Source organism: Athene cunicularia (genome assembly GCF_003259725.1).
Source record: "Athene cunicularia isolate RWA chromosome 9 unlocalized genomic scaffold, athCun1 chr9_part1, whole genome shotgun sequence".
NCBI classification, from domain to species: Eukaryota; Metazoa; Chordata; class Aves; order Strigiformes; family Strigidae; genus Athene; species Athene cunicularia.
This window is the reverse complement of record NW_020799110.1, coordinates 18,362,154-18,385,559: the sequence shown is the minus strand read 5'-3', so window position 1 is coordinate 18,385,559 and position 23,406 is coordinate 18,362,154. Positions and strand designations below refer to the sequence as shown.

General features: G+C 36.5%; 1 protein-coding gene across 11 annotated transcripts; it reads left to right on the top strand.

The window, feature by feature from the left end:
- Positions 1-4,060: 4,060 nt before the first annotated feature.
- MFF (mitochondrial fission factor) lies at positions 4,061-23,320 on the top strand. 11 transcript variants are annotated; one of them, XM_026854602.1, is made up of 9 exons: positions 4,061-4,277; positions 5,185-5,357; positions 6,277-6,365; positions 10,221-10,295; positions 13,847-14,005; positions 16,423-16,440; positions 19,651-19,713; positions 22,389-22,473; positions 22,837-23,320. In XM_026854602.1, the coding sequence occupies exons 1-9, from the start codon at positions 4,061-4,063 to the stop codon at positions 22,966-22,968; spliced, it is 1,011 nt and encodes a 336-aa protein (XP_026710403.1). In that variant the 3' UTR covers positions 22,969-23,320. The 11 variants fall into 11 exon arrangements, with proteins under 11 accessions (XP_026710403.1, XP_026710401.1, XP_026710406.1 ...); XM_026854600.1 differs by having other exon boundaries at positions 13,811-14,005; XM_026854605.1 differs by lacking the exon at positions 10,221-10,295.
- Positions 23,321-23,406: the final 86 nt, after the last annotated feature.

Genomic DNA, 23,406 nt, shown 5'->3' with positions numbered 1-23,406 from the left:
GGCCCGGGCTTTCCGCTCCCCCGGGCGCCCCGTCCCCTCGTCCATTCGGACCTCGTTAGCTGACTCGGTCTGTGGGTGAATGCTCTTGGTGCTGGCACAACGCAGTGAACACTGGGTTGTTTCTGAGGAATGGTTGCTAGACTGTGACTATTTTTTTCCTCCTATCATTTCCAGTATTTTTTCTGTTAAAGAAACAGAGGTGTTTTCTGTTTAAACCTCCATCTAGAGGAGGACAAATGTGAAAGAATGCAGCCTTTAGCGTTTTCTGATCCCCCAACCTTTTCCATGTATAACATTTTTTCGTTCTTGTCATCCCTGTGCTAAAGAAAAATTTAAAAATTTATTTTAGAAGTTCAACACATGTAACTCTCCTACGCAGAACAGCTTTCAGAATTTAGCCTACACCTTGCTCTCCTTTCCCTCAAATTGTTCTGTTACTGCATTGTTATTTCATAGCCTCTAATTCCAAATGCTTCTGTGATATATGTTCTGATAGTTTTAGGTCCTTTGGGTCCTGTACTACATATCCTTAACTTTCCTTTATGTCCTCCTCTTCCCGTTTTATTTCCAAAGAATATCTAGATACTTGCCAAGGGAGCACTTTGTTGCCCTTGAACAGGCTGCCTGTAAAGTTGCTACATCAGGAACAAACAGTAATGTAGCTGGAGAAGTTACAATTAGTTAGGTATAGATTGTAAAACTTGCTCTGACCTCAGTGCTGCCACAGCTATACTGTTACCAGAACTCATCTTTATCTATCCCACATTAACTCACGCATCCACACTGTGTGTAACATTCCCGGTTGCAGCACGGATGTGGCCAATGACTGATTATTGACAGAATGCTGACTGAAAATCATCCTGCAGATTTGTATGCATTGCTTCATCCCCACTTCTTCTGTTGACTTTCTTGTTTAGAAGAGGGAGAAGGAAGTACCCCTTTGTCTTTTTGAACACATGTAATTCACCTTATATGACTTCTCTTGCTCTCTCTTCGCTTATTCTCCTGTGGATTTTCTTCTTCCTTTATCTCTTTTGTTAAATGCCACTGACTCATTTGTGTTTCAGGTGCTCTCTGTCCTTTATTTATCCTGTATTCTTGACTGCATTTTTATTGTCTTACTATTCTCAGACTTCTTTTCTATTATGCCTCTGTAGAGCTGCTTAGTTCTGTAAATATCAATTTTTAAATCCTCCTCTCTGATTTATTATTAATGTTTTCTGTAAAATGCTTTGTGTAATAAGAACATTACAGAAAACATATATTTGGTTTCTGTTATCTTTAAATGGGGTTCTGTTGATGAGCACCATTTAAATATTTTAAGCTTTCTGTTGCAGAAATCTCATTATTTCTTGTTTTGCTGTTCTCTTTTAAGAGGGGATAAAAATTGAAATTACTTTGACAGCAAATAAAATTCTCAATGATACAAAGTAGATGAGAAGTAGGCAAGAGTAGGCAGACACTGAGGAATTGTATCTATAGATCCTTGGCAAGTACAGCCAAACCTACACAGTGCTATTTGGTTTATAAATAGTTTATAAAGTGAGTGTTCTAATGCTGTCCTTATTTGTGTGTGTTTTACCTTACAGCTGGAAAGTAGTTGTCATGCAGACTTATGTATAAAAGCAATACCAAACTCTAGGGAAGCTGGTATAAACACTGCTGCAGTGATGCTATACTGGATTGCAGAAATAAGAGCTGTACAGGTATTTCAAAATGAGACAGCAAGCAGTGAAACACCTTTTGTCAAGTCTTCTGAGCAATAACTCTTCTTTAAGATGCTGCCAGTAGATACTCTGGGTACTTTAGGTTCTTAAAATTCAGTCTCTTTACTGACATGATTTTTAGTCCTGTCAATCTGAAAATGCTTTACTGATGATAGACCATGTATTGAAATGAAAAGCACCTTTTGGAATGTGGAAATGTCAGAAGACTGTGTACTTTGTTCATGTCACTGGCTGATCTAGCCAATGTCTTGCAAGAGGGACAGAAAAACCCCAGAGTGAAATCTGAAGAATTTTTAAGTGACAGAGCTTCCTTAAACAACTCTTGAACTCCTGCAAAGTGTTTATTTCTGATTAAATGGGCTGTTCCAGTTCCTTTCTCTTGATACATGCAGACAGTAAGAATTAATATAGATGGATAAAATCTGCATCACTTCAGATAACTATTTTCTTTTTAAGTTTACAAAGAAGTGACCTTCTTTGCCTCTTTCCTGACTCACAGTTTTCATACTCTGCTGCAGTGAGACTTTGAGATGAATGAGATTCTTTCATTTGATCTGTGGAGATAGGAAGTCCTGAAAATAATGCTGAGGATCCCAGGATAGATTGCCAAGTGGATCACATCATGAATATACTAAATATGTGCATTTAATATAATGTTACATAATCCAGATCCTTCTGTGTGTTCCTTCTGTTGTCTAAAGGTTATTATTAGTTTGAGGTTTTATTGACAAATATGAAAGGTATTGCTTCTGTGTGATAGTGGGAGGAATAACTTCTGGTCCATCTCACCTGCCACATAGATGATCTACACTGAGGCATTTTGTTTGCAAAGTTCTGCATGTTCAGCTTATGAAAGCATGCACATAGCAACAGATGTAGCCTGGCTGCCAAAACCAGTAAAAGAATGTAGTTGCAATTATAGTGGCAAAACCTGCCTTTTTGCCAGGATAGATTACTCTGTTTAGAGAACTACTTCAAGCAATACCACTACAAGTTTTCTTGCTAGGCTGAACTATGTTTCCCATAGGTAGATTTGCCAGGAAAATTGTTTACATATTGTGTGTGTACATATATGTATAGAAAGAAATATTTCTCTCAGTCCTAACCTTAAAAATAACTATTAGTCTAAGCTGTTGACAAGGCTCCCCCAGCCACTGCCCGGATGAAAAGTTTCTCACAACTTAGTATTCCTTGTGGCTCAGTTCCCTCCGGGAGCCTCTTTTCAGGCCCCTTCAGCTGCAGCTCCAGGCTATCTCTCTCTTTTAACTGAGCCCACAACCATAATCTTGCTGTGAGCCAGTGACAAGGTCCACTAGCCGCTGCCCAGGTGAACAACTTCTCCCAGCTATCCGAGTTCCCTTTCCAGCCCACAGTTTCCATCAGCAGCCCCTTTCCAGCCCACCTCCAAGTGCAGCTCTAGGATTTCTTTTTCTCTCGACCTTAAACATAACCTCAAAAACCCCAGTTATCTTGCTCTTTGTCTTCAATACAGCTCCCAGCAATTACTGTATTAGTAAGTTTCTCAGAGCCTGGTTTCTAGGAAATGTCCCCACTGCTTCGTATGAAATTCCCCTCCTTTTCTAGGAAAGTGTATATATAAAGTATTGGCAAACCCTTTTAAGCTTAAGTACAGTCTTGTTTTCTCTCTGCCCATCTTGTATTTGCTCTACAAAATTAAGACTTTAATTTACAGAAAAATTAGGAAGTAAGAAGTTTACAGAATTGCTTGTGATTGGGAATGGGTTATGAATATGCTAGGTTTTCCAGCTGATTTGAGAGCCTGTTGATATGGAACTTCATCATTGTAAGATGGAGTGAGATCTGGGTGACTGACAGCAAGCAGAAGCCTGCTGCCTGAGCCAAGCCTTTTCTTTCATTCCCCTATTTCATCATGCAGTTTCATAAGACTTCATCCCTTTTCTCTAATGCCAGTACACTGAATCAGTGTAAATACAGATTAATATTTCAGATTTATTGCCAATATTTCAGCTATCCTACCAATCGTACCAATTCTTGTTGGTTTGTGTTTCTTTTTCTGCCAACCAGTGCAAAATTTCTACATCACATGCAGAATTTCTAACTTTTTTTTTTGTCACAGCTCAATTTGAGGACCCTCAGTGCAGCTTTGAGTGTTGCCTACAGCATCACTTTGTTCTTCTGTCAGCTCCTTGTGACCTCCTATGAATTGTATCATATAATTTGTTTCTCTAAATAAGTCTGTTCGGTTATGATCATCTATCACTTGTGTAGTAACCAGAACAAATAATTTCCTTTATATGCTTTCTGCTGGTTTCCTATACTTCTATTATAGCTTTTGGTTTTCTTTTGCCAGAATGAGTGGGACTGCATTCCCATCTCCAGCTGCTGAGATGGCAGAAATTAATCGCCTTCAGTATGAAATGGAATACACCGAAGGAATCAGTCAGCGCATGAGGGTCCCAGAAAAACTCAAAGTAGCTCCTCAAAATGCTGACCTTGAGAAGGGTGTCCAAGAAGGATTTCCAAATGCCAGTGTAACTATGCAGGTTCCAGAGCGGATTGTAGTGGCAGGTATGTCTGCATCTCAATAAAAGGAAAATAGGCAAAAAATTAAATTAGTTCCCCAAATTTCTGAATGGACAAAAATATATATTAATAGATTTTTTTAAAAGATAAACCTGTAAAATGCTTCTGGATTTCAAACCATTATTGCTCATCAACTTAAGAAGTTTCTTAAACTCTGAAAATGTTACATGAATAGTTTTGATACAGCTTGTAGTGGAGAAGATAACAAATGATTTTTGAACAGAAAGCTTAACTGCTGACTTCTCATCTTACTAAACCATTTCTGGAGAAAAAAAATTTAATGTTTATTGATTTACATGTGATTTTTCTTAATTACCTATAAGCTAAAGTAACCATAACAGGTTTTGGGGATGTACTATATATTAGCCATGCAAAATGTGTTTGTTTATAATTAGAATGCAAATTATGTTAAGGATCTCTCTGTTGTTGGGTGGACTCTATCAGTACTTTAGTATTTATGGTCATGGGCTTTACAGTGAAAGACCTGGAACTGCTGAAGGCCTTAAAATTTGCAAAATTTGACATGCATATATTTTATGTTTTGAAAGAGTGACATGTTCACATCCCCAGTCACCATATTTCTGAACAAATGCACCTTTAATAGGGCTATGTCTTGAGATTAAAAGTGCCCTCAATTGCAATAACAGTTGATGTGGCTCAGGATTACTCAGGATCATTGTTCTTGGAGAAACTGCTCCCAAAATTGTCAATTAATGTGGTCTTTGAGAGTTTTAACCGTAGTTTATAACATACAAGTCCTGTTAAAGAAAGATATACTTAATTATTTGGCATAGTCAGGGGAAGTAACTGCTATGATGTCTTTTTGAACTTTAGCATTAGCCCTTAGGCCTCAGAACAGCTTGCTTTCTATTGACAACTGATATTCTTGCAGGTAATAGTGAAGACATTCCATTTTCCAGACCACCAGACCTTGACCTTCTTCAGTCTACTCCATTCAAACCACTGGCATTGAAAACTCCTCCCCGTGTTATTTCTCTTAGTGATCGACCGCTAGATTTTTTGGACCTAGAAAAACCTCCACAGCAAACACCTCAAAGTGAAGAGGCTAGTACTTATTTTGCTTTTTCCTTAGCTGAGACGTATTCTAAAAAAAAAAAAAAAGTGAAATGACCAGTGATTTCTCTACTGTGGTGCAGATTTACTTGGTGCTAGCATAAGTTGGGAAAACAACAAAAAAAATATTATTAGCATATATTAGCAAATAATATATTTTATTTTTTTATTATTATTATATTGAGTAGTAGTTCTAATTATGACTTTGAAGTTCCATATTTAACTGGCAGATGTCTAGGGGTTGCCATGCTCAGTAAGCTTACATGGTACTTACGAAAATAAAATCGTAATTAGAACTACTCAAAATACTTTTAACAAAAATCCTTTTGGAAAAGAAAGCTGCAAGATTTTTTTTTTTAATTTGCAGGTTATCAGAAAACAAACTAAGGTTCTTTTAACGTGTATAGTTAACCTTTGTAATTCATGGCCAGGTGATATAACACCACATAGAATTAGTGAGTTTTAGCAAAATTCTGAAAACTGATTTCAAAGAATGGTATAACATTGCCATCCACATGGATGATTTTAACTGGCATCTTAAACTGAAAAATATTTATGAAGCTGCATATATTCATAAAATATGGTATAAAGATATTTATCTCTGGTAATAGGAAGTAATATTAAACATAATATTGCTTTCTTACATATCCGTAGTTCTGTTTGTTCATACTTTTGGCATCAGATCACATGGATACATAACAACAGGATTGCAGTAAGTTTGGACCTTGGTTTTACAAGTACCAGCATCAGATCCTGTCATCAGTTGTTTTCCTCCTAATCACTGTGAAACCCATGAAAAAGTGCCTTTGTATCTGAGGGCAGATCTAATTTACAAATCTCCAGTGCAGATTATCAAGTATCACCTGGAATTTCCTGGTTTTTATCTCCCTCTTTCTCCCCTTTTACACAGGTCCGCTCAGTGGGAAGACTGAAGAGAGAACGTTCCATGAGTGAAAACGCCACTCGACAGAATGGCCAGCTGGCCCGAAATGATTCCATGTGAGTAGAGCAACAGGGTGCAGGGACACAACTACAGCTTTCTTACATATTTTCTTTCTTCCTTATCTCCTTGTTATTTGTTTTTTCCAACTAATATTTTGTATCCTGTGGCAAGTACATAATTTAAGAAAAATGCTGACCCTAATATTTACATTTCTATGCTTTTTGTTTAGTGAGGTGACTCATTTGTGAAGTTTTTTCTTGCAGTGGATGGGTGGGAGCATCTGTGGGCTCACAATTGGTTTCACCGGTTACCGTGAATTATTACTTCAGGAGATTTTTCAGTGTCTGAGCTGGTATATTCCTGCCCCCCCCACTTCCCCGGCTGAATTTTCAGGAGATTGGATTCTTTGTGCATCAGAATGTTCCTGGTTCTCTCACTGTTGATATTATAATGGTTTTCATTCATAGAGGAAGGAATAAGTGTCATTCCTCATAAATATTAGAATAAGTAATTTTTCTTTGGTGTCAATGTACTTAATATATTGAAATCTATGAGTGTGTATATATATCTTTTGAGACCAAAATGGCAATTAGCGTTTAGAATTTGAAACTTTATCGATTATTACCATCTGAGGTAGCACTTCTTATGCTGCTTTCTGAATACATACAGGTCTGTATATTTTTATTAGATATGATAGTCTTTGATTAATCATAGTTTATTCTAGTGACAGCATCTTTCCACCTGGCAATAAGGTTTTTTGCAATGTAACACTTAAAAATCCTATATAAAAGATTCCTAATACAGCTATGATAAAGAATATTTTCCCATGTTGAAAGGATCTTAGATTTAAGACCTGGAAGATGGGATTTATCTGTCCCAATGTAGACTATCTAACACTGTTATTAAATCACCATAAACTTAATTTTCTGTAACTAGAGGAAAATAAGTGCATGACCTACTTAAGGTCTACCTATAAATAAAATCAAGTGATCAAGCCTAAATTAAAGTGAACTGTGTCCTAGAAATGTCTGTTTTCTATAGTACCTTCTATAGGAGGTACTATATGTACTACATATCTGTTTACCTGTTAGTTCATCTAAAACTAGTGAAAAATACTCTGATGCATGCTCCAGACATGTTACAATTCTTCTCTTCCTCCAGATCTTCATGGACATATTGTTCCATATCTTCCTGTTCTTACTTAAGCTTGTATGAACCATAAGTCTGATTATCAGCCTACTAAGTACCCAAGTTCACTGTGGTATCGGTCACCCAGTTATGTCCTGTTGGACTGGACATACTAGAATTTCACTGCAGGAGTGGCCTTTGCTTGCCTGTCTGATTGTTTGCACATGATGCTTGCTAGAATAGATGGTCTTCATGTGATAGAGACTGCTTGTGAAAAAGTTTACCCCTTTGATGTTACCAGCTCTGCTTTGCCAGTCTTTGGTGTATTGCACTTAGAGAAAAAACAGATGGTATATGAATTTTTGCAATTTCTAGAAATCGCTTTATCCTTGCTCCCCAGGTTAGGTCCTTCTTCTGATAGTTGTTGCCTGTGTCTGCCTAGCCAGCCATCTGAGAGGCTGGCAAGAGCAGCTATGGCTGGATATACCCAGTTGCTGTCAGATTTCTCACCTATGTGTGAACTTCTTGAATCTGAAAATCCTACATCTGTAAAACTCAACAGTGTGCTGCATTGCTGTTGCTCAGTAGCTATGTATAGAATTACTGATTTTAAATGATCTGAATATTATATGCTGTCACAGTTTATTAATCTACTAACAGTCCTTTGGAGGCTTAGCAAAACAATACACACCTGGAATCCTGTGAGTTTAAAAAGAATGTGATCAGTGTACTGGTAGCTTGTGTGACTCAGTTGTGTCATAATTTCCTGGCTTTTGTAAATGATCATCTTGAGATTAGTTTTCCTCTCTTGATGCACATGCTAGTGCCTGCATAGTGTCTGTCAGATAAATCAAACCTCGATGCCAAGCAGTTTCCGTTATGAGCATCTTTTAGGAAAATTATCTAAACTTTAGATAGTTCCAGGAGCTCTTTAGTTTGTACGAAAAACAATAGCTAGCTAATAGCTTGCTCTGTCTGCGTTCTCTGCTGCCCATGTGTAAGAAGCTATCTTTCTTTTGCAGTACTGAATACTTGCTGACCTGCAGATAATGTATTTTAGTAGAACATTTGTCTCTTGTCCTCCAAGGCACTTGTTTTCTTATGACAGAAGTTATGCTGTTCCTAATGTGTAGATCTGCTTTGAAATCACTGAGGTTCCTAGAAATTGTTTTTTTTCTGTTGTTGCTTCTTCTGATTCAGTAGATCCAAAAAAAGAAATAATTTTGAACATGTTGTGGTATTCTGTGATGCTGAGTCTGGCATTTCTCCCTCATCCAGGTTTTGTCAGTCTCCAAGTGGAGAATGTGACTGTGTATCTGCCTAAGTCTCAGGAGAATGTTCTGTGAATTCAGATTATGGAAGCACTGTGTTCACGGTGAAATTTATATGGCTCACACAAATGCAGGAAAGCCAAGCTTTGTGTAGTTAGTGAAAAAGGTATCTCTTGGCTCTTGTTTCCTCACAATTTAGGCTCACAGGATGTGTACTGTAAGCTGAAAAAAAAAAAAGTGAGTTTCATATAAAGAAAATCAGAAGTAGTGATTCTACAAACAAAATCGATAACATGGCATTCTGTTTTCACTCTGGTAGCTACTTAGAGAAGCTACCCATGTGGAAGTGTTATTGTATGGCTCAAAATACAAGTGAACAGACCTGATTGATGTAAATTATGCTACCTCAGATGGTACTGGGTATCACCTAGCTCATGGACTACTATTTTTCTTAGAGTTTTGTACTAAATGTGATGCACATCTTCTAAGTTTAGTTTTCATGTTGATAAATTAGAACATTTAGGTAGATTAATACATTTGTAGTAGAATTTTTTGCACTACAGAAAATGTAATTGTACACCTTATTCCCTGATTTATATGACATTGAAATTTCTTTACCATCTAGAAATAATATTTTTTCCAGTGGTACAAAACCACAAGAAACCAAAAAAAAAAAAAAAAAAAAAAAATCTTTGTTCTAATTACTGTAATGTTAGATTGCTGCTTCATCAAAACTGGCTTGACTGTTAAGTTTGTATCATGTTTAAGTAGTTTACTTCTTCAGTAACAAATACTATTGGACTGTAACTTGACAAAGATCAGGTTGTTTATTCCTGTGCTTGTGCAAATCTGGTTCACATCTTCAAACAGGAAAGAGAGCCCAAGTTTTACTTAAAATATTTCATTCCTATCCAAACAACACTGTTGTTTTGAGGTTTTTTTGAATGCTTGTTTCTCTTACCTCCTTGACTGAACTTACTGATAGACATGATAGTCTACTCAGATGCCATGATAAGGACTCCATAGAAAAGGCACGTGGAGCATTGCCTTTTACAACCTTTGTTTTCTAAATAGGAGTAAAATACTCAAGTTTTAATCTAGGACACTGTTATTGTCCTTGGACAAAATATTCAGATGTACGGTGCAAAATTCCAGTGCTTGACCTACAAAGTGACAAAATTAAACATTCTGGAATAGTTTGTCAGATTGAAGTGATAGAATTGGCTGGACTCCCTATCACAGTGTTCTCTACACGGTACAAATAGTTGTTTCTTTCTGTTGTCTTTCTCTTCTTGTCATCCAGTTGCATGCAGAGACAGTTCTGAGACTTTTTCAGGAGTTGAACTTCACTAAAGACAGTAATTCTCAAATGCTTTTAACAAACTAGACTAACAAGTAGGCATCTGTTTGTACGATAACTGTCTATCTGTGTAGCAATAATGATAGCTCTCTAAACTACAATCCCTCTATTTATAAGGATGATTACTTAAGAGATTACAATTATTATTCAAGGTGGCACAGATCAGATACTGTCCCAAGAAATAAAATGCCAAGGTTCCAGTCACCTCTTTCGACTAAGGATTGCACGTAAGCCTAAATGTTACCTGGTATATGAAAATCAAGTGTGTTTTAATTATGTAGCGCTCTGCAATACTAATTTTATGACTAAGTGTCTGTAGCTGAGAATATAAGATTTGAAACAGCCTTTTAGCTACACTGAATGTGTGGTTTCTAATTTTGCTTCAGGGTTTCTCAAACTTGGCCAATCGTTTCCCTCTAAACAACACCAGGAAAAATATGTGGCAGCAAATGGAAGGGGCAGCTTCCACTAAAAACTGATTTGTAAAGAAAAATTAAATCTCAAAATAGCTTTAGTTTGTTTGATTCTTTATTCTTTGGCTGGTTTTGAATAACTGGAGAAACAAGGCTTTTTGGCCATTATCAGCTAGTGTTGAATGCAATGATTCCACTTCTGCATCAGAAGTCAGCAAATCACCAAGAGTGCACGGAAAAGGGGGCAGTGTTTAATTTTTTTCTGCTTGAGCCTTTCCCTTAGAAGAACACATCTCCAGAGTTCAATTTCACAGTTTGAGAAATTCTGTTCTTTATGCAAGTTGTGGGGGGAAAAGGTGATGGTGTGCACATCTTTAGACAGACTATATTCTCATTAATGTGGTTGAATTTAAAGTAACCTTAATTAGCTAAATCTCTGTTTACCTCCCATTTGATACTTCCAGAACTGTAAGTCAGAGAAAAATCTGAAATAAACCCTGTGTATATCACAAGTACTTTGAGAAGATTTAGAGGAGATTACTGCTAAACTGAAAATTCTACATATGGTAGAATCTTAGTGTGCTCTTCCATAGTAATTTCTGTAATGCCATGTTGTTTGTTTTGGTTCCAAACTCTAGAATTGACATGTTTTTAACCAGGAAGTGCTAAAATAAGTGGCTGGAGCTATATATAAGAACTCTTTTCAGAAATCTGAAACAAAATTATACCTAGGATTAAGACCATTTAACAAGAAATGGAGGAGAAAAAGGGGGATAGCCACAATGTGTCATGATAAGTAATCATACAAAATGTTAGAGAATTTTCCTGACGTTAGAGATTTTTTTTCTTATGTCATCTTGGCTGATTTGTATATCATATATTTGCTTTATAATCTTCTCTATGGTCTCTGACAGTCCAAAGGACTACCATGTGTTTACAGGACAATAATTTTGAACCCTGAAAAAAAGATAGAAGAAAAATTTGGCTTTCTATTTGTTCCCCATCCTTCCCCATTCCTTAATTCTGACATTTGAGCCCTTCATAGAATTATTTTCACTTTCAGACAGAAAGGAAGAGAGAGATCTCTCTCAAGCTATGCACTTTAGAGGCATATTGAAATTAGCAATAGCCTTTATGGCGAAAATTTGAGTAATTTCATGTAGCTGTACAGTTTCGCTCACATTCAGGAGCAAATAGTTTTAAATTTTTTAAATAATTAAATCATTTAAGAAACTAAATATTCTCTTAAGTAAGAATTAAATAATGAAATGAATGAAGTAATCTCTTGAAACTACCTTTTCTTACAAGCCACCTATAAAACAAAGAACATAACATGGGGTTAGGAATTATCTAGGTCTGGAGCTTTCCTTGATTTTTCCTTATTATATACACTTTGCATTTAATCAGCACATGTACCATTCTTCTAGAGAATTTCGTGCAGTTTTAGTTAAATAGATTTGGGGGGATTTTTTTCAGTATCTACAAAAAGAGTTTATATGCAAATAACATTACTGTGGTGTTTACAGTAATACCATTCTGGACAACAGGAATTCCACAGTATCTTCTATCTTGCAATCTGTCTATATACTATTTGTTACCTTTTTTTTTTTTAAGCTGTCTTTCAGCCTATTCTGTAAATCTCTGAAGTGATGAACAGGAAAAATAATTTTCAATATAGAACATACTATGAGTTCAAGCCTTCAGCTCTTCCCCCATTTCCCTCAAGCTGGCAAATCCACAAAGGAGTAGAGATTCTCATAGTACACTTTAGTGGCAATATTTCCATACTTGCCCCTGCTTCTTGATTTTTTTCTAGTGAATATCAGCATTTCCGATGCAATTCAAGAGTAAAATGTGTGGCCATGACTACTACCATTGATAACAAAGTCATGTCATCATAAATATAAAAGAAAGATGATTTTACAAGTCTTGGAGCACTAAGAAAGCTATAAGGAAGTGACATAAATGTTTATTGATGTGTCCTTTTCCTTTTTACTTATCCAAATGTACTTTACAGCATCATGAAAAGATACGTGAAATTTAGGTAATAAATAATGACCAGTATCAGTCAAGCACCACCCACTGCTGGCTTTACATGTCTCGTGAAGCACAGGATGGCTGAATTCTTCTGTGGGTGAGGTGACATCTGTGTAACATGCTTTGAATCTGTCTTTTTCGATTGAATTCTCTTTCTTATTCAATTTTGTAATCTTGGTGCCAGACAGTTGCAGAACAACTCTGTTCAAAGTAAGAGTAGCCATAGAATTATGACCCATCTAGAGATGATCTGAATATCAAACCAGCTTCCAAGCACTCAGCCACTAATGCTTTGCTTAATTTCTTAAAAATGCCAGAAGTAGGAAGATTGGCATTCTAAATCCAAAAACTGTTGGAGCAAAGCACAAGTGGCAAGATCAAAGGAAATATGTTGAATTGTGGATGCTAACCTTGGAATAAAAAATACTGCAAGATTTAAAGGGTACAGTGACTTGCACTTGGTTTGCATTTGTGTTAATATTTGCAACTAAGTTAACAAAAATTACTTCCTATTAAAAAAGCATCTCACCTTCAATTAAAGTTTCTTGATTTAAAATAACTTTAAAAATTAAAACATCATGATGCATGAAGGAAAATGTGGATAAAGTCAAGCTGAATGTAAAGAAACACAAGCAAATCAAAGGTAGTATATTAAAACTAATTCCCATCTGATAGAGATGAGGTTTGTATAATCCAAATGGTCATGTTTGAATTTCAATCCTGTGTATTTTAAATATTATTTTTGCATCATAGTCAAAAAGTCAGATCATGTAAATTGTTGTCACTGGGATATGGATTCTGTGCTTCTTTTTGGAATTTCTTGCAGTTGCCTTTAAACTTTCACATGCAAATCAAAAGACTCTCTTGATCTTTAGGCACAGCTTGAAAAATATTGTTGATGAGGCTGTATGTGAAATTCTCGTTATTGAAAAAAGCTTTTGTTTTGCAAATAGATTATGTGTAGGACTTTTTAAAAATGCCAGTGCTTGTAAAAACACTTTTCTAATTGATGTCATTGAGGACTTGAATACTGACTTCAACAGGTACAGATTTAGCTGGACAAGGACTTTCTAAAACTAACTTGTGTAACAGATCAAAATTGTGTCCTTGGGTTATTACTTGGGTTTGCTTCTGAAGAACATAATATAAATGTAGCTCATGATCCCTACGCTACTAGAATTTGGGAGTGTTACCTTATAGTGGTGGGAGAAGGGTAAACCAAAAGCAAACAATAAGCATTTTGGAATGGGGTCTATCTGAAAAGCTTTTTTTAATTTAAAATCTGACTATAGTATTTCTCTCTTCATTTACTATGCTTGTACAAACAGTGTGACACCATCACTGCAACAGGCTCGTGTCTGTCCTCCCAATATGTTACCTGAAGATGGAACTAATCTTTACTCTGCTCGTGGCATTTTGTCGTTTATCCAGTCTTCCACTCGTAGGGCTTACCAGCAGGTCTTGGATGTGCTGGATGAAAACCGCAGGTGATTGGTTGTCACTGACTCTGCCAGCTTTTGCTGCTTTGTTTTTTCTTTTCTCCTTTTTAGTGGAGTTTGGTTTCTGTTTACAAAATAATGAGATGAAATTATTTGCTTTTGCTTTCCTTTTGCTTTCACTATTCATAAGCAATTTAATTGTCCAAAATTCACATTTCAAAATGCTTCTGTTTCAGTCAAATATAGTGTTGTTTTGGTTTCCTTCCAAATAAAAATCAAAATAGGAAGTGTTAGTCTGTGACTGCAAGGGATTTTGCTATTCCCAGATTGTCAGTGTTTTCTGGGATTAAAACTTGACCCTGAGCCTGCAAATTTATTAGCTTTGTCTTCTGCTTTTCTGTTGGTGAGCAATGGTGCAAATCAATAAGATTGGGTTGATGTTGTCATAAAGCATTAAAACAAACTTGCGGAAGCAGGATAGAATATTATGCAAGGCATTGTAGACACTGCTTTTGATAATACGTCAAGACTTTATGCTGTTTCAGTTTGTACTGGGAATAGTTATCTGTGGTTGGTACGTGACTGATGCTGAGAGCAAGAAAGGCAATGTATACTGAGAAGCTGGTTGCTCCTTTGATTGGTGCTGTCTCTGGTTTTATGTATAAGCTGATGCTCTGAGAGGTAACGATCCAAAACAAGCCTCATAGCAATCATTGTATAGTATTTCAGTTCCCTTTAGTAGAGTTTTGCCCACTTGATGTATCCTCGGACTGGTTTGATTTGACACTTCCAAGTGTTACAGAATGGCGTGTTTAATTCTAAACATTTATAAAGGTTAATAACTGCACGGTTGATTTACCAAAACCAATATTTATTGCAATAGTATGCTAGCACAGAGGTTCAGGTAAAAATTGCACGCAGTCTCTAGTGTAGGGCTAGCTGAGACCTCTAGGGCTTGCCAAGAAGTCAAATTAGAGGAGATAATTGGCAAGAATGTTGGGAGGAACTGCTCATTCCTCCTGTAGCCCTTCAGCATGACCTGTGCCAGGAAGTTTTTTGAAATTTGCCATCTGCCTCTGGTTGCTGATAATCCCAGTAGCATTCCTTAATATTTTGTAGTGTGAAGTTAAATGTTGTGCTGTCAAGTTGTTTTGGTAATAAAATGTGACTATCAAGCCAATCTTATTGTGAATGTTTGTGTGTTTGCAATCACCTCTCAAACTGGCACCTCCTGTAGCTCACCATGTTTGCTGGCCTGACAGTATATAAATGCCAGTATTAACATTCCTGAATCGTAGAGAACTCCAGTCTTGCTGGCCTTTATGTTTCTAAACTGGGACAAAAACAAAACAACAAACCAAAACAACAACAAAAAAAAAAAACCCAAACCAGAAAAAACCCACAAAAATTAAAATAAATTTTAAAAACTCAAACCAAAACAAATTAGCTGCATAGTTCCCCTTGAAATGAGTTGGATGCTTAACCCTGGCAATCCTATGAAATTTCAGGCTGTAGCTGTTAAAATTTTGATGTCTGTCAACAGTTGGACAGCAGTACCTTTTCAGTATTATCCTTCTCAATATTAAAAATCAGATGGAATTAAGAGTTTGTTTTGTTTTAAAAAAATAAAACTTCCAGATAAGGAGGAATGCTACTGTCTGTGAATAATAGCACCTACAGATACTGTGCCAAGACTCCTTGTTAAAATACAGACTGAAATTCTAGCCCTTTCCCCACTCTACAGTGAAGCCTAACAGGTTTTATTCCTGACTTCCATTAGGTATTTTTTTGCCCATGTTTTCTTGGATTCTGGAAAACATACACTTTCAACTTCAATTATCAGAAAACTTACATGATTCTGAATATTTCAAATGCTGCATTCCTGGTTTGGGTTAATTTTTGATGTGTTCTTACTAACCTTCCTAGAAGAAACAGGAAACCTGTTTCTAGTCACCTATGAACAAATAGGTGCTAAAATAATGAACTTTTCAATAAGGTGAAAGTGTATTCTTTGTGATTGGGTGTTTAGATACCCACCATTACTTGAGAGCTGGCGTAGGAATGTGAAATTTGGATGATCCACTTGCATGGTTGCAAATTATTGTTCATCTTAAATTGCTCCAAACCTGCACTCTGTTCTTTTGCTCTGTGTAATGTGCTTTCTACCTCAAAACCTTATCTATTTTAACATTTTATGCTTTGTACTAGAATAGATCTTTTAAAATGAACAAGCTCTGACAATGTGTTACTCACTGGAAATATTTTTAACTTGCTTCATGGCTTGCTTTTTTTCCAAAGTATTTTCCAATCTACTAAAACTGCTAACGGTAGGTGCTAATTCTACTGCTGCAGATAATGAATTATGCCTAGTTTAGCCAGCACTGCTCACATAAGAAGTTATTTAAGTGGGCAACAACTTAATGATCACTGTTTACACTGTCTGTTTACTCTTGCATTTCCTTCAGCTTGGACAAGGACAATAGGTCAGTTTTGTTTTCCAGTTCTAACCTTTTTTCTGTTTCAACTTCTGTCAAATGACTGTAGGGCTTATATTTAGTATCTTTTAAAGACTGATCTTTTATGCTCTAGGCAACAAAAACAACCAAACCGCCCCCCTGCATTTAAGGAGATTTTAGTGATGTCTTACATGCAGGAAAAAAGGCAGTTTCATAGCTGAATAGAGTTGTGTTGAAATCTGTACTTTATCTGAACTGTTCATCTCTTTACAGCTTTTATGTAGGAGAAAAAAGTATAGCAATTGATTACTATTTCCTTTCTTCAGGGTGGTCCTTTCTAAAAAGCTACTAACATTCTTAAAGGATGAATTTCACCCACATAATCATATCCTGAGGTGTTAAGATCCATTTTTCTATTGACCAAGTTAATTGTATTTTTCATGGTAGAAATAAAATGGGATGTGAGTTAAGACCATTGAAGAGGACTACACATGACTTGGGATTTGGAGAGTATAATTCAGAAGAAAATGAAATGAGTTCTGCAAGTGTGAAGGAGCCTGGGGAAAGCAGTAGCCTATTGCTTTATTGAAGTAATCACTTATAGCACCCAGACAAGTGAGGAAACCAGTTTCATCGTCACTGATTCTTCAACGCACCACAAGGGTTGTATTTAAGAAGCTGAACTTATTTCCCAGTTAAAGTCCAGAACATATCCATAAAGTCCTAGTGCCCTTTCTTACAGCCTTCCTGAGATTTCCAGAGGTGTTTTAAAGTACAGTGAGAGGTGAACCTAGCTGCTACCTCTGCTGAACATAGAGAACATGCTGGCCTCAGGAATGAACATGCGCAGGAATGATCGAAGTGGGACCCAGGTACCTAGTTTGTCCACACCTTGTTGCTTTCCTCCCAGACCATTTGCATTATTACTCTGGTATTTGCACTACATGCTGTGCTCTAAGCAGCGGAAGACACCACAGTCATTTGGTCATTGCCTTATTGCCTGTCTTCCCACTGTTCCTCAATTACACTACTGTGCATTCCCTTCATGTTTCAGGCTGCCACTGTATTTGCAGTGAAATAGTGTTTAGTATACATAGCCTCAGAGTTACGGCTGCTTCTGGTCATGTGTTAATGTTTAGGATGGAATTAAGAGAAGTAGCCAGAAAATTCGAAGTTTTAATGTACTCTTACTCAGTTTTTTAAAGGCGGCCATGAATTAAATAGCTTGACTGTATTATAGTTGTGCATTCTGTATTTACCAAAACACTTATTGCTGATTTTGGGGTTAGGTGATCTCAGTTATATAACAATTTTTTTTGTTGATATGTGAAAACAAGCAAGTAAAAAGCATGCAGGAGGCAGGGGAATATTCTGGTGATCCATTTGGGTACACCTGTAAAGAAATAAAGTGTGAACTGAAAAAAAAAAGTCATGTGCAGCTTCTTAACAGCCTGGCTGTGTTGGGAAGTGGGATTAAAGACTTGTTTTTAGATTAAATTCCTGATTTGCACAGATCCCAGAGTTTTGTTCTTTGCTGTAGCCCTCAGCTACCTCCAAGCCTATGGTTTTCCTTGGGAATGGTAGCGTGAAGTAGTTAGTATTGATTAGTTCTACAACTTTGTTTGTCACAAACTACCAAGAGGCCAAGAATTTAGAGAACATTTGAGATCTGTTGTTCTCATTACACAAAATCCAAATGTTGTTGTCCTGTGTCAGATGGCATGGGAAATGCCTGTCTGGATACTGACAAGCTGGCATTCAGGTATCTGCTAGCTAATTACAGGTGACTTACATTCACAGAGAAATTTTGTGACCTTTTTCATAGCTGCTGTTTGCTGAATTTCTTATGCTTTCTTGAAAGTATTTAGTTCTAGCATCTGTCAGACAAGACTTTAGACTAGCTGAATTATTTCTCTGATTAAAAAATAGGAATACCTTTTTTGATAACTTTCTACAAGATCTCATGCATTTAGGTAAGAATATTCTTTTGTTGTATGTATTGGGAATGGGAGTTTCTGTTTTATACAACACATCTATGTGCTAGATGGAGAAATGTTGTGGTATGCCCTTATGGTGCTGATTAGAGTAAGACCTAGTCCCAGTAAGTATTGTGCTGAGTAGCAGAATTTGCTAAGGCTCCTAGGTCCCGATCCTTTTACATGAAACTAGTGGTTGTGATATTTTTGAATGGATCTTGCTTGGTTTTAGGCCAGGCCATAGTGTTCTCCCAATGACCTCAGCACAAAGCCTCTGCCTCCTACGTGTACCAGCCGTAAAGATCTTCATAACTAGATTCTCTTTGTCTTTAATTTTATAGCCTGAAGTATACATAGGTTAAATGCATGGTAAAAATACTTCCTCTTGGCATTGGAAAAAATAGAAGAAAACAAAAAAAGGTTTCAGGCTCTTAAACAGTTTGTTACACATCATAGATGTGGAACACTAATGCCTCATTACCAGAGGTACTGAAAACACATAGTACCAGCTTTGTCAGAAGGTACTGCTGGTATTCATGTCTTCTGTAAACTGGGACACAGTAACTCCTTATGTTAAAGTTCATGTATATTATATAGTTGCAGCAACTTAAAAAGTGTACTTTTTCTTCCTCTCTGGCTAGGAAAAAATAAAAAATAAAAAAAAAATAAAAAGGGCAACACTTAATAAGGATGTTTGTACCATCTACTTGAAGCTTTTAGTCACTTCTTCCTGGAGGGATCTACCTCTCTTCAGACTAGATATGGGCCTTAGGCAACTAGCCCAGGTCTTCTGAATTACATCTAGCATAGATGAAAAAAGAAAAGACAAATCTCCTCTTTCCCTAGAGGGAGAAGTGGGTGATTAAAAAGGCTTTTATGTGTAGATGTATATTTTTTTCTCCATTGTTTTTTGGTGAGGTTTGGTTTGGGGGGGAATTTTATTTTTTAAATCCTGAAGCTTTCCATGCTTATTTTATAAGTCTGATAACCTCTGCCCGAATATATTCCAGCAGTTTGTCTTCCATAAGTAAAGCTGTATCATCAGAAATTTGCCTATGTCTTAGCTGCATAAACAGTCAGTGTTGATTAAACTTGAATAAGAAATATGAAAGAACAACTAACAACAAAATAAATAGATATTATATGGTATTGAAAGTGGAAGTACTTTGATGTTCCTTTGTTCTGTGTGTTTTACCTCTTATCTCTGTTTGTCATTTCCTGTTTCTGTCTTGTGCTTCCTATCTACACAAACCTGCTGTAGGCCAGTGTTACGTGGTGGGTCAGCTGCTACCACTTCCTCTAACCCTCATCATGACAACACCAGGTAAAGAGTATTTTTTTTGTTAGTCATGATCCACTAATTTAGATTGTAAAATTCAAGATTTCTGTTTCCCTATTTCTAGTGTCCTTATCCTGAAACACAATACTCATTTATATCCTCCCTCTCAACTCTTAAGGTATTTCAGGCCTTTATTCCTTGCCTATCCAAGCCACCTGCAAAGACTTTGCTTGTCTAATAGATACAATGTGTTGCAGACTTCTGACTCAAAGTAATGTGTGAAGGGAGGCTCTTAAATTACATTAGCAGTATTTTTCTCTTTAGTAGTAAGTTTCATATTTTTATTGCTAGAATATCTGGCTTTGCATTACACTTTTTCCAGGTGTTCAGTAGCATGCCTGTGATAAGTTGTTAGTTGTGGATTGTTGTGTTAGTTGTAGATTCCTTTTCACTGCCATTATCTTGGGAGAGTGACATTATTTCAGTGGAACTGGATGTAAATTTGACACATAATCTCATGGTCAGGATGGAAAAAAAAAAAGTCCCTACTACATCTGTTGTTCCCATTTGCCACTACACTTCTGTGTTTTCACCAAAATGGAGATTACATTTGTGCTTAAGTAGACACTGGATTCAAGCACGTGAGTCTTCTCTAACTCAGGAATTCAGTTTTTGTAATGGCTCAAGAGATTATTTCAAGGGATTTATTGCTGGTAACCCTCTTGATTCAATACCTGGAGTAGTATGGAAGCTGGTAGAGCAGCAGTGATGTACTGTGACCTTATATTAAATTTATGTGACCTGGAAGGGAGGTGTGCCCATCTCACTGAAATGATGACCCTCTCTGCTTTTCTCAAAAGATGGTGAGGGACAACTATGCTCTGGATCTGGTGTAATTTTCTAACTTTTTTTTACAATCTACTACAAATTAAAAAATGGCTATAGAAAGACCCACCTGAGAAATCTCTTTGGCTGTCAGACGGCCTGCAGTAGTAAGAAAAACCTGATTATTTTTTTTTGTGTGTACAAAGCTGCAGACTTGTTTTAAGAGTAGAACTGTTCAAATAGTTTTATTAACTTAGGTTTATTTAAAAAAAAACACCTTTGAGTTACTAATGTGAGCTTCACAGCACTGAGGAAATAAACCAAAAACCAGTTTCAATCTTTTTAATATTGCCCAAACTGAATGAACTGCAAATAGTAAATAGCATGAATTATAGTTAAGTGAATGTTTGAAGTCTCCTTAAAATAAAAAATTAGTAACATCCTTAATGACAAAATCATCTTCTAAGGAGTTGCCAAAACTGTTTTTAAAACAGTTATTACTCTGACAATTGCTTGACTATTCCCTTACAAAATGCTGTTTTTATCCTGATCTCACCTGTAAAAGGTTTCCCCCTCCCTGTATACCCTTCAACTCAAAAAACCCACAGATCAAAATGTAATTAGCTTCCTAACTTTTATACAGTGTTGCTCAAGGATCTCACTTATTTAAGTCCAGACTAATGCAGCTCTCATCTAGAAACAGTGATTCTTACTTAGAAACAATATATTAATGAACAATGATACAGGGAAATTTTTGACAAGTTGTCTGTTGGGGTGGGGGAAAATCTTGCTGGATGGTATTAGCTGAGAGTATTCTGTAGAAATTTGCTTTAAGTGAGGAAAGAATATGCAGTGCAAAAGTAGTATCTGCACTGAAGTGCATTCTGCAAGCTTTAGGAACTCTGCTCATATTTATGTTGAAGTTGACCGTTAACTGTCACTAAATGCTGAACATCCTTCTAGGTGTATTTTGTTGTGATTTTGGTAGCCTTGATATTATTTTGTTCAATTTCCCGAGCTGTTTGCAGCAGTTGCTTGTATGTCCTAATGAGAAAGCAAGTCAAGGGGAACTAATACTGGAAACTGAGGTTTTAAGATAGGGAGTGAGAAACTCAGTGGCAGGTGTAGCAATAGGAACTACTTTTGGAAATTAATCTGGTTAAGAGGTAGCATTTGGATGATCAAAACACATACTTTATGTATATTTTCTGCCAATTCCCAACTGATAATAAATATCTTGTATATAATTAACTTGCCCTGGAGTCAGAATAATGCTTTTCTCTGAATCGCTACATTAAGAATACTGAGAGCTGCTCTGGGGACAAAGTTTCTAATGTGTGCAAAGTTCAGCAAGCAGTGACTACACACTAGGCTCTTTATTTGCAAGGATCTCTGCCTGAAATACTGAGATGGATTTGACTGAGATCATGAATCTCAGTAGGTGTCCACTTGAGATATTTAGGTACCGAGCGTAAGACGCCCAGTTCTTTCCAAGTCTTCAATTGGTTATTTCTAATAAGTTGCCAGATCTCCTGTGACTTTGGCATTTTAGCTGAGGCAGTTTTCAGGTTTCATTAACCAGTTAAATAACTGGAAACAGTCTTTTGAAAGACCAGGCGACAGCAAGAAGTCTGTCTGTTTGGAGACTCTTCAAAAAGATTTAAATGTGGAGAGCAATAAACCCAGATTCAGTCAAGCACGTATCCACTTCATGTGTGTTTGCACTTTATTCAGTTAGGATCCTATTGAAATAGACAACTCTGTAAAAGCTGGAAAAAAAGTTTTATAATTCTTCATCACCACCAAAAAATACATCTATTAGAATGTTGATAAAATATGATACTTGCTAATCTTTGCATGGATGAGACAGCTATGGTATCTCCCTTATTTGATAGATATGGTCTTTCCAACTTGGATGCTACGCTTGAGGGAACGCCAGATGACATGACAGTTGTAGATGCTGCTTCCTTAAGAAGACAGGTATGTAAAGTATAGTAGTTGATAATATTAAGAAAAATTTGTCATTGTAAAATGGGGGAACAGGTTTTCTGTGTGGCTGCAAAGGTATCCATAACCTATATGGGGAGGAATCCTCTCTGTAGCCCTGCTGGACTGTCCTCACATATCCTGTATTATTCTGGGAATATGGAGAGTCCGGCTCCATTTCTGTCCCTACTGTTTAGGGACAGCAAGATCTGATCACTAGTGATTGAAAATAGGAAGTCAAATTATCAAGTGTTTAAAATCCATCTGTCTGAGATACTAATTTTATGTCGTGACTCAGAATCTTCTAAAAAGTCTGGCAACTTTTAATTAAGTATTAAAACTTTTATTTATTTTTAGATAATCAAACTTAATCGCCGTCTACAACTTCTGGAAGAAGAAAACAAAGAGCGTGCTAAAAGGGAAATGATCATGTATTCAATTACTGTAGCTTTCTGGCTACTCAATAGCTGGCTTTGGTTTCGGCGCTAGACACAGCTCTCAAAGATTTAATAGTTGAAAATACAAACAATTTGCAAATTTCTTTGTTTCTGTTTCTGAATTGTACGCTGTTTTATAATTCATACACTGGAAACTTCCACCACAGATAAAGGCTATAGAGTTGCAGTGTTAAAGGGACACCTTGTTGTTCAGTTATAATGTATTTAATAGATTTGCATTGCAAATACTTGCAGTATCCTCCTTTGCATGCTTCAGTGTAAATATGGGTCAACCGATACGAAGTTTGCTTCATGCAGTGTAAGGATGGTGATTTACAGGAGTAACCACTGGATGTTTTGTTGTGGTGGGAAGACAGCAAATAGAAGGAGTTTGGAAAAAATATTAAAGGAATAAAAATTAGTTTTAATTGTTCTGTTGTTAGATGCAATTAAACATGATTGCACTAGTTTTCCTTTAGTCTGAGTAGTC